The sequence below is a fragment of the Berghia stephanieae genome, chromosome 1 (genome assembly GCF_034508935.2).
Source record: "Berghia stephanieae isolate SIO BIC M18660-M18661 chromosome 1, UCSD_Bste_1.3, whole genome shotgun sequence".
Lineage (NCBI taxonomy): Eukaryota > Metazoa > Mollusca > Gastropoda > Nudibranchia > Aeolidiidae > Berghia > Berghia stephanieae.
In genome coordinates this window covers 96,201,517-96,214,016 of record NC_088360.1, presented here as the reverse complement: position 1 = coordinate 96,214,016, position 12,500 = coordinate 96,201,517, and the positions used below count along the sequence as shown (strand labels likewise).

General features: G+C 35.0%; 1 protein-coding gene across 8 annotated transcripts in view; it reads right to left on the bottom strand.

The window, feature by feature from the left end:
- Positions 1 to 12,500, bottom strand: part of LOC144962452 (tectonin beta-propeller repeat-containing protein 2-like) — a 53,125-nt gene that overhangs the window by 20,100 nt on the left and 20,525 nt on the right. For 5 of the 8 annotated variants that reach the window (XM_078895410.1, XM_078895404.1, XM_078895409.1 and 2 more), the window contains exons 10-14: positions 9,481 to 9,539; positions 5,713 to 5,877; positions 2,950 to 4,261; positions 1,964 to 2,179; positions 1,403 to 1,541 (exon numbers count right to left, since the gene is read on the bottom strand). In XM_078895410.1, the coding sequence (XP_078751536.1) occupies positions 1,403 to 1,541; positions 1,964 to 2,179; positions 2,950 to 4,261; positions 5,713 to 5,877; positions 9,481 to 9,539 (1,891 nt within the window). The remainder of the gene's footprint in view (positions 1 to 1,402; positions 1,542 to 1,963; positions 2,180 to 2,949; positions 4,262 to 5,712; positions 5,878 to 9,480; positions 9,540 to 12,500) is intronic. The other 3 variants (XM_078895407.1, XM_078895411.1, XM_078895408.1) reach the window with 1 other exon arrangement.

Sequence of the window (12,500 nt, the reverse complement as noted above, 5' to 3'; positions counted from 1 at the left end):
GATAGATAGATAGATAGATAGATAGATAGATAGATAGATAGATAGATAGATAGATAGATGGATAGACAGACAGACAGACAGACAGACAGACAGACAGACAGACAGATAGATAGATAGATAGATAGAGAGAGAGAGAGAGAGAGAGAGAGAGAGAGAGAGAGAGAGAGAATCATGTTTGAGTTATGAATTGTCGAATAACACATTAATCAAAATATCTCTGAGAAAAACAAGAAATGAATAAACAAAATGTATTGCTCGTGTAAATACGTCTTAATTTTTTCATCGTGGGGTTTTTACGGCATTTGCTACACTTTATGGACATAGTAAAAAGCAAATCGATGGTGTGGTCAAAATTAAGCTTTAATTGAGCTTTTCTATATAGCGCAATATCCACTAAATGTGCTCAAAGCGCTTTACAAGGGGTTCCCTGGTCAACAGCAACATTTAACATGTAGGACGGGACATAACACCTGTTAGGCGATATTACAATTTTTCGGACAAAGACAACGCTGTTTAAGGCCAGGTACTCATTTTACACCTGAGTACAGTGAGAGAATGTGAATAAAGAGCCTTTTCCAAGGACTGAACTATGCGCCAAGTGCGAGGCTCGAACCCAGGACCTTCCGATCCGAAAGCGAGTGTCATACCACTAGACCACATAGCCGTACTTTAAAAAGAATAAAAATGAAGAGTGTATCTGGACAGAGATATCCACGACACAATGATCCTCTATACATATTCACCCACTCGGCTCAGGAGTACCTAGTCATAGGCAGTTCCAGATATTCTTAAAGATCAGGCACATTAAGGGCACCTAAGCTGACATGTACTGTATGAAAAGGGAATTTGTTTCCATATGGCCTGCTATAGGCATGCGCATTTATAATAGAGCAAAGTCCACTTAAAGTGCTCAAAATGGTACCTAACCAACAGCAACACTTAACATGTAGGACGAGACATGATGCCTATGGGGTGATATTATATTTATTAAGACAGGGACAACACTGCCTAGGTACTCATTTTACACTTGAGTATGGTGAGAGAATGTGATTAAAGAGCCTTTTTCAAGGACCCATATCTGCACTGCTCAGAGCGGGATACAAACACTGATCCTTTCGACCCTAAGGCAAATGGCATATCACTAGACCCATAGCAGCATTATAAAGCACAATGAACATGGTGAACATGTGAAAATGGTCTATATAATTTTGTAAACACGCATATTATTTCTCTATTCCTCTATACCTCTACTTTGTAAATCCTATTTTGCCTTGAAAGCATTTTGACGAAACGGGGGTTTATTTTAATCGATGAATCTTTGGGGTAAAACTTTTCTGGTCAAAATGAGTAAAAAAAAAAAAAGTGTTTTGTAAGCGTGCATAAGGGCATGAGTTCCTCCTACCTGCCACCACTGGCCACATCCCACGGGGTTGGCCATAGAGACACCAGGACAGAACCATAGTTGTCCCAAAAAGTCAACAGCCCATCCAGTCTCATCATGACTGACACATACATGGTTAAACATAAATGGAGGCTCGCCTCTGATGGAAGAAAACGACAGTATGAATGAAATATAACACAAATTCTTCTTCGCCTTTTTTCTCTTTCATCATCATCATCATCATCATCATCATCATCATCATCATCATCATCATCATCATCATCATCACCACCATCATCATCATCATCATCATCATCATCACCACCACCACCACTACTACAACCACCAACACAACCACAGCCTTCTTCTCCTCCTCCTCCTCTTCTTCTTTTTGTCCATAATATGATCACACACACACACGCACACACAAACACATACACACATATACATGAACACTTGCTCTCTCTCTCTCTCTCTCTCTCTCTCTCTCTCTCTCTCTCTCTCTCTCTCTCTCTCTCTCTCTCTCTCTCTCTCTCTCTCTCACACACACACACACACAATCAATCCATTGATTCAACATACCTAGATTGAAGCATCCACTCCTTTCCCTCTAGACAGTCTTCTGTGACCCCTAACCTCACTAACAATTGCAGACGTTCAGTGATGGCCCACACCACCCCATACCGACTATGGATGTACTTTAATTTGTAAGGACACGTGATCTTTTTCGGTTTGCTGATTGGCTGCTCCAGGGATAATTTTGTCTCCACAATGACAGAACCTCCTTGAGTGATGTACCTGGTATAAAACATGGAAAATTATGTGCTGTTTCTATGATTAATAGTATTATTATTATTATTATTATTATTATTATTATTATTATTATTATTATTATTATTATTATTATTATTATTATTATTATATTATTATTATTATTATTATTTTATTATTATTATTATTATTATTATATTATTATATTATATTATATCATTTACTATTATCATCATTATGTCATCATCATGATCATGATTATCATCATCATCATGATCATCATCATATTATTATCATTATTATTATTATTTGATTATTATTATTATTATTATTATTATTATTATTTATATTATTATTATTTATTATTATTATTATTATTATTATGATTATTATTATTATGATGATTATTACCATTATTATCATTATTATTATTATTATTATTATTATTATTAATTATTATTATTATTATTATTATTATTACTATTATTATTATTATTACCATTATTATTATTATTATCATTACGTTTATTATCATCTCATCATCATCATCAAGGAGAAGGAGGGGAAGGAGGAGGAGGAAGAATAAGGGGTTGGGGCGGAGAAGAAGAAGAACAGCAATTACATCTGAATAACAACAAAACAATACATGCAACAACAGCACCAACAACTACAACCACATAACAACAACAGCAACAACAACTACAACCACATAACAACAACAACAACAACAACAACAAACAACAACATCAACAACATCTAACAGAAGTAAAAAGACTCATGAAGTAATTTTCTCTCACCAAGCTGATTTATTGTCGACAGAGATGCAGTCAACATTACGGACATTTTCAACCCACTTCATCCCCTCAGGATGTTTGGAGTTCATCTTCGTTCCAGCATAGACAACCTTTTTGTAAAGACTCCACACAATTTGGCCGGATGGAGAAACCGATATCTGATTGGCTTTGCCAGATGCTTTTTTCCACGACACCGAATTCTCCTTTGTGGCGAGGTGATAAATATGTTCTGTTTTATCCGTGTAGAAGATGTGAGTGTCCGACATGCTGACGCTGTAAATATTGGTGGGGGTTTTCAACTCAGACCAAACATTTATGTCTATTTTTGGAGAAACGTTTTGGAATTGGTACTTCACAGACTCAACCGTGGCACAGAATTTACTATCACTATTATTCGAAGAGTTTGGTTTAGAAGAACGACTCTCTGCAGGTGGTTTGTAATCACCGAGAATGGTGTCAGCTGATCCAACGCTGTAGACAGATTGGCCGTACAAATCCTCCAATGGTGATTCATCCACACTATCGAAAAATCCAACATAATTTTGTACAGCAGAATTTGGAGTGACCGCTGGAGGGCTGGAATCATTGTCCAGGTATTTTTTCTCAACCTTACCTCCATCTGCAAAGTCGAGACTGTTCTCCATTCTTTTTTCCTCTTTATCAATAATATTGAGAGATTCGAATGCTCGTTCCACACAATCGTTAAGAGAACCAGGGGACGAGCCTATTCCACTTTCCACATAATTCATACCATACCGATCATTATCTACACTGTCGAGACTTGTCTTGATCCGATTTTTTATACTCAATTCACTCTCTGAATTTGTTGTATCATTCTGACTACCCCCTTCAATTTCTGAATGAGTCCTGTCGTGTTCAATACTTGATTCAGTTTCTGTAGTGAGAGATTTGTTTGCAGAGTCTGCACTGTGTTCAAGTTGTGTACTATCATCGCTTACACCTGTAGCTACATCTTCATGCAAGACGTCACTTTGAGGCATAGTCTTATTGCCCTCTTCTATTTTTTCACCTCGTGCTTCCATAGCAATGTCAATCAATCTCTTTTTGGAAGATTCTGTCTTAACAGCAACCATCTCAACCACATCTCCAGCTTTGCTTTTTTTATTCTCTCCATTCATCATACTTCCATGACTGATTTTCTCTAATAAACTATCTGCTCTTCTAAGAGCTTCCCAAGCAGAGTTGTCGTTATTTTCATCATTTCTCAAATCCCCTGATTTGTGTTTCTCCACCTCAATGTCTCCAGTGGCGTCATCTTCCACCACTTTGACGGAATCTTTTCTGTGCTCTGTGACTGGAAATTATAATTTGAAAATATGGTAAATTGTTGTTTTCTAATAAAACACAACGCTGATGGAAAATGTAACCTGTTAAAGTATTGAAAAAAATATATTGAAAATCAGTTTGAAAACAAAAAAAATCATCAAAGAATTCTACAACAACAATCGCTAACCTAAACTGATTTGAAAACAAACAAAAAAAAATAAAAAATAAAAAAAAAACAGCAAAAATATAGAAAATATTGGTCAGCTTGCACCAAAGAAATCATGAAAACAACCAAAGCTAATAAGTCAGAAACTCATTTTAGTCAAAAAAAAAAAAAAAAGACAAAAAGAAAAAAAAAAAGTAAAATAACCAATAAGCACAATATCCCTTGAATGTGCGAGAAACGATTTACAAAGGGGGTCCAATACTAAGAGTAAGGGACAAGACCTGACGCCTGTAATGACAATCTATATAAATTATTTTCTGACTTACGACAAGCCTGTTATTGGCCAGAAACTCAATTTACACAGAGTAAAGTGAGAGAATGTGAGTAAAGAGCCTTCCCCAAGAGCTAAATATTGAGCCGCATTCACAGGAAATCGAAAACAGAGACCTACAACCCAGGAGCTGAGTGTTATGACAAAAACCCACACAAAAGCTAGTGTCTAGGCGAAAGACATAATATTACTTGAGAAAACAGTTCTTGGCTTGATTTTATTTTAATGTGCATTTATTATAATATTTGTATGTATTTCAATGTTGATAATGTTTTAAATATTGAGTATGTATCCATCTAAATCTAATAGCTATGGTAATTGTATAATAATATTTATATTTTCATCTATTTTTCTAAAGCGCCTTAAGCTCATATAGCATGAGATATTGGCGCTATAAAAATGTACACTGTTATTATTATAATTATTATTACTATTATTATCATCATTGTAAGTATTATTATTATTATTATTATTATTATTATTATTATTATTATTATTATTATATTATTATTATCATTATTATTATCATTATTATTATCATTATTATTATTATTATTATTATATTATTATTATTATATATTATTATTAGTAGTAGTAGTAGTAGTAGTAGTAGTAGTAGTAGTAGTAGTAGTAGTAGTAGTAGTAGTAGTAGTTAGTAGTAGTGTAGTAGTAGTATAGTAGTAGTAGTAGTAGTAGTAGTTAGTAGTAGTAGTATAGTAGTAGTAGTAGTAGTAAGATAGTAGTAGTAGTAGTAAGTAGTAGTGTAGTAGTAGTAGTAGTAGTAGTAGTAGTAGTAGTAGTATGTATTAGTTATAGTAGTAGTAGTAGTAGTAGTAGTAGTAGTAGTAGTAGTAGTAGTAGTAGTAGTAGTAGTAGTAGTAGTAGTAGTAGTAGTAGTAGTAGTAGTAGTAGTATTAGTTATAGTAGTAGGAGTGGTAGGAATAGTAAGTGACATTGAATATAAGAGATTGAAACAACCTACTGGGTGCTATGTGGTCTGCTTTTTTGTGCTTCTTCTTTTTGTGCTTCTTTGTCTTGTGATTGACCACAATGGCAGCCTCTTTGTTTACTCGGCTATCGTTGTGGATGCTCGTTGCCTGGGGGATTCCAACCTGATCTTCCCCACTCTTGGCTGGATCGGATTCTGCTGCAACGACAAAAGAAATAAAACATTTCAGGATCACACAATTATTTTACTTATGACCCTCCTTTCAGCACTAACTCATTAACCCTCTCCTTACCACCAATAGGAAAATCGTCACATTCGTTACGATGCAACCAACATTTTTATCATTTTGTGTATCATAAAATTGAACAAAAATATTTTGTTTTAGCTATAAAAATCTAATTTTGCTGAACAATATTATGTATAAAATGTACTTGTTGCTTTTCTGTGTGGGTAAGATAAATCTGTTTTTGTGTTGTATGGATGTGAAGTTTTTGGAAAAGTTTTGAAAATGCTGGTAAGGAGAGAGTTAACCATCTCCTTACCACCTATAGCAAAATCGTCACATTTGTTACGGCAAAAAATACATTTTTTCTTTTTCAGAGTATTTTGTACATCACAATGATCTTTGTTTAATTAATACGAACATAAATTTGTTTTGTAGAGAGATTATTTGAGTTTAAAAAATCTATTTTTCTCCTGGCTGGGTAAGCCTGCCATTTTAGGGAAAGTACTGAAAATGATCGGTAAGGAGAGAGTTAAGCAAAAGACAGCGTGTGTGATTTCATATATCCAGAATAAGTTTGTGCGGCTATGTGGTCTAGTGGTATGACACTCGCTTTTGGATCGGAAGGTCCAGGGTTCGAGCCTCGCACTCCACGCCGCATAGTTGAGTCCTTGGAAAAGGCTCTTTACTCACATTCTCTCACCGTACTCAGGTGTAAAATGAGTACCTGGCCGTTAACAGCATTGTCTTTGTCAGAAAAATTGTAATATCGCCTAACAGGCATCATGTCCCGTCCTACATGTTAAATGTTGCTGTTGACCAGGGACCCCTTGTAAAGCGCTTTGAGCACATTTAGTGGATATTGTGCTATATAAAGCTCAATTGAAATTGAAATAAGTTTTGCTGAATGCTCTAAGACAATAATACTTCATTTAGCAGCAATCTACATTGTTTATTTTTAAGAGAAAAAAAAAGTCCTTTAGGGTAATATGGCTCATGGAGAAAGAGTTTATCCCAATTTCCATAGTATTAAACAGACAGTGACAATTGCTTCCTACCCATTTGTTAGAAAGTTTGACTATTCAAAGTGCCTTCCTCCAGATCTGAGAGACACCCAGCTACCAAAATCATTTTCTCAGTCAAAAGGTGAGTCAGAAAAAAATATCGATTTCACTCAGGGCTGATACCGATCAATTTGCTGGAAAAGCGAGTGCTCCATCGGTGAGCTATTGGAATCACCCAATTATTTATAACTATAAACCACGTTGATCATGATTAAATAATATTAAATTACACCCTTCCACCACTGCATCGTAAGATCTTGTCGCCGAGGCAATCCATGAAGGAATAGATAATCCATCAAACAGTATGTCTGATGTCAACAGGAATCACCCATGTTGTCCAAGTGAGCAACTTATAGGGGGTTAATAATCTTGTCCAAAGAGGAAAAAAAACGAAAGTGCCTCGAACCAGGACCTTCTGGATCACAGTGCAATGCCTTAACCACTCAGCCACTTCGCCCCCCCTCCCTCCCCCCTTTAAAGAATATAGCGCTATACAAAAGCTTGAGTTTTTTGTCATTTTTGTTTTTAATATATAATTGTATTACATTTTAAAAATTAAAGTTGACATTAATCAGGCTGCTGGAAAATTTGAGATATAATATAGTGCAAGAGAGAAAGCTTCCACCTCAAAGATAAGAAATACAGTCAATACTGAAATATCCAATGACCATGCAAGCTAAAGGCATTAGTCAGTAAGTTCTTTTCGTGTTATAGTTTACAATTTTCGATTTTCTATTTACTTGTAAATTTTACATCCACATCTCTAAATCTATGGTTTGTCATATTCCCCATTGATTTTCCATATTTGAAAATGTCTTTATGTAAGTGTAAGCAATTCCAGTAGACATATCCTGTAAAGTCAGGAAAAATGAGCAGAAACGAATCGAATCCCATTTTTGTGACTTGAAATAAATAATTTCAGTCGTCTGCTATCCTTTGGGTAGGACGCTAGTCTATTGCAGATTACTTATTGCCAAGTCTAATAATCTTACAAGATTAAGGGGGGAGGGGGGGGGGGGGGGGGGAAGGGGGGAGGGGGGGAAGGGGGGAGGGGGAAGGGGGGGAGGGGGGGGCATAAAAAGACGTGATGCAATGTTAAATCCAACCAGGGTTATCTAAGAATTATTAAGGTGCTTTTACCACATAACTACATTGTAAATAAGTATCTGTTGTATCTAATCTAATCAGCAATGGTTATTGTAAGAGTGTAAGTACAAAAAGGATGCCTAACAGTTGATTTGTGTTGTATGAAATTATTAATAAATGGTTCCATGTGACCAGTTGTGGATAAATATAACATTTGTGAAGTGCAGTAAAAGAGGGTTAAATAGCGGAAATGTAATATGTAAACATTTATTGATGTCAAATTGGGGCTTCAAATTAAGCCCCCCCCCCCCCCCCCCCCCCAACCCCCTTCTACCATAAAATAACAAAACTCTGAGCCACTATTTTTTTTTTTTTAACTTTAACCAGAAAACTTTCGTTTCATGCATCCAATGAATTGACATGACCCTGAAATTTGTAAACAAGCCTTAAACCCTTGAATTCATTAACCCTCTCCTTACCACCCATAGGAAAATCGTAACATTCATTACGATGCAACTGACAATTTTCTCATTCTGATTTCTCTTGTACATCACAACATGTAAAGAAATGCTTTGATTACACTCTAGATACTAAAAATGTGCTATAGAGCTCACTTGTTACTTTTTTGTTTGAGTAAGAAAAGTCTATTCTTGTGTTGGTTTGGAGTGAATTTTCGGGGAAATTCTAAAAATAGCTGGTAAGGAGAGAGTTAACGTCCTTCAGAGTCTTTAGGTCCATGGAGCCAGAGTTTCTCCCCGTTTCTATAGCATGAAATGGACAATAGTAATTGCTTACTACCCTTTGGATAGGACGGTAATATATCGCAAAGTACTTTATGACAGATCTAACAGACCCTGCTATCCAATCACTGCTGGGTGGACAGGGTAGGGGGGGGGGGTCAGAAAAAAAAAATCTTGATTCACCTGGGATCGATCTCAGCCCCTTTTCGTGGGAAACAGACGCTCTATCAGCTGAGCTACCTGGACCCCCACTTCATCATTTTTTTCTCTATATATGAAGTATAAGTTTTCCGACCTAAATTCTAAAAAGGTGATTTGTCATTGTAGGGCAGAATTGATGGACATACTTGATTTGTATTGTCAGTTGTTTAAAAACTTACAGTGCTTCCTCTTATTCCTTTTAAAGACATTTTAATATAAATTTTAATGGCTTTAAAGGTCATTGATATAATTTGTTGTCATCAAATAACATCTCACCTTGACACTAAGCTGCTAGAAGCTGTGGACTGTGAAATGTATTGGAAAAAAAAATGAATATAACAGCTTCCAAAAAAAAAAAAAATACCAAACGCAGAACGTTTTGTCTTTGTTATTGCCTGAAGAAGGGTATCGAATCCGAAAAGATCAAAATTTGGTATTTTGTTCTTTTTTTAAGCTGTTATATTCGATTGTGTGCATAACCTCTCACCTTGTGGTTTTGACTCTGTGAGTATTTTGGCTTCTGGAATATTCTTTGTAATTATCACCCTGAGCAAAGAAACAAGAGACATGAATGTTGATTTAATGACATTGGAACCCATTTGTATAATACAAAAGAAATTGTACTCTCGAGTCCACTATTTTTTAGTTCAAAAGTGTCTTCTTCTTTATATTCTTTCAATTTTTGCTTCTTAGAGATAAATGGCACTTTTGACTTTTTAAATATTTTTTTTTGGTCAGAGAAGCAACATATTTCATATTTCAAAACTTAATATAATTATTCTTTAAAAAAAAAAATTAATAAATATATATATATATATATATATATATATATATATATATATATATATATATATATATATATATATATATAATATATATATATATATGGGATGATGATAAATAGGGACAGATGAGAAAGTAATGGTAAACTGATAAAGTATCCCATACCCAGGGAGTTGGGGGGGGGGGGGGTTTGCCCCTGACTGAGGACATCTCCACAAAAATTTATCAGTAATACAATTATGACGCTTGATTGCATTTGACACACACTTTTATAAATTTCTCCCAGATATAAAATGAGACAAGATAATCGTACGTCATTCATCTATAAAATCTCCATTCAATGTGATAACACTTTTATACATGGACTGATAACAACTGATAACATTAGTTGTAAAAATATGATTGTAATGATAACCCAATGGCCGACATTATGAATGACGCACTTAGTTTTGCAGTCTACATCTACTGTACTGTTGTACACTGACAAAACAGTTTTCTTTTTAGTTTGTCCAGAAGATTTTTATTTTTATTTTATTTTGACCTATCAATTAAGATGGCGCCTAACTTTGCAAAAGTCTCAAACTTCTTAAAATTTCCAGGTTTAAGATTATTTGGCATGTTGGAAAAAAAGAGAAGTCCTTAAGAGCCATTATTCAGGTTTCTATAGCGTGAAATGGACAATAGCTACTGAAGCTAGTGCTCTACCAACTGATTCATCGAGACCCCTTTTGACGTGTTGGGAATCATCTTATTCGATCAACATTTGAAGTAGATATTTTAAGGAGAGAATTTGAGAGAAAAAAAGTGTGTTGTCAGAAAAAAAGGCAGTGTTATGGACACAGAATAAAATCAAAATGAGATATACATGAATGCACTTTTGTGTGCACAATTAAAAATTATTTATCTCTTTTTGAGTTGTTTTTAAAAAATGGTATATCAGTAGTAGCAATGCAGTTCATTGTTTCTTCCTCTTTTATGTTAGAATTCCCTGCTTTGTTATACATGATTTATCATTATAAAACCCCATTCGTTTTTGGGAAAACAAAAGCAAAAATATCACGAGGCCTCCCTAATAACATTTTTAAAATAAAAATGTATGGGTTCAAAACACATTTCTCTCTGGCGAATACGGTTTAAGTAAAAATAAAATAGATTTTGACATGATATCCTGACCAAACAGATATTCGCAAGGTCAAAGAATTAAACTCAAGAAACAATCTGTGTTAACCCTCTCTTACCAACTATAAGAAAATCGTCACCTTCGTTACGAAACGACGACCAACATTTTTCTTTTTCAATTTTCTCTTGTTTATCATAGCATTTAAAGAAAATGAACAGTGTGTTGTAGAGCATGTTTTGCTAAAGAAATTATGTGTCGCAAGAACTTACTGCTATTGTGTTTGAGTGATAAAAAATCAATTTTCGTGTTAGTTGGTGTGAAGTTTTGGGGGAAATCCTGAAAATGGCTGGTAAGGAGAGAGTTAACTCACTCAATCCTAGAGAATTTTGCCACTTTTCAAAATTGGGGGAAAAAATGTATAAAAATTGAGCTTGTGCATAGATAGAGGTCTAGTTTTATTCAACTACCATTAACGTGTAAAAATTAAAAACATTAGCCTTGATATTACGCCTAAAATTATTCTCAGAAAAAAAAAATGTAATAAATTGGTTATAGTCGGTGTTAGGATTGAGTGAGTTAAATAGAATGCATAAGAAACAATATGGATGAGATCACTGGAAGGGTATAATAATAATAAAGGTATCCTTGAACTCTTGTATTTGAAATTTCGAACTCGATCCCATTGCGGCTCTCAAGGTCATGCTGGGGTATTTAGGAACTTATTTGAGATTCCTGTCAAAGGAATTTTATATTGGGTTTCGAACAATCTACAGAAAAAAAAATGTCATCTGTCCCCTAAATCTGGTATTATGTCAGGGTGTACTAGATACCTTCAAATCCCTATTGCGTATGTGGATGCGGAGAAGTTTCCGTATGTGGGTGTACGGGTGTATGTGTGTGAGCATGCTAGTGTGAATGCTAGTTGATATAGTCTGAGTGATTGTAAAGCACCATACCCCTTTGTCAGTGGATTAATGGGGGCTATATAAGTATATTATTATTATTATTTTTATTATTATTATTATTATTATTATTATTATTATTATTATTATTATTATTATTATTTATTATTATTATTATTATTATTATTATTCATGGCAGTATTAATGTATGGTTGGGAAACATGGAAAGTGAACAAAGAAGATGAAAGAAGAGTAGACACGTTCCAAAACAAATGTCTCAGAAGAGTCAATAGGATATGCAAGAGAGAAAGTGATGCAATGACAGGAACGGAGAAGGTCAGTGCAATGGTAAAGAGGAAGAGATGGAACTGTATTGGGCATGCATTGAGATAGGAAAATAGGTTTGACTGAGCTATTATAGCGATGGGATGGACACCAGAAGGAAGGAAGAGAAAGGGATGCCCAAAGACAATATTGTGGCGGAGAGGGAAAGAAATGATGCTGGTATATGGCTGTGAGGAAGAACTGAAGCAAGGGACTGGATCAAATAGAGGGAAACTGTTCAGGCCGTATTCCTCCTGGTGCTGAGAGAATCAAGGTCAAGGTTAACATAAGGAGGGGGGAGAAGTGGCCGAGTGGTTAAGAAATTGCACTGTGATCCTGAAGGCCCCGCTTCAGGCACTTTCGTTTTTTTTTTTTTTC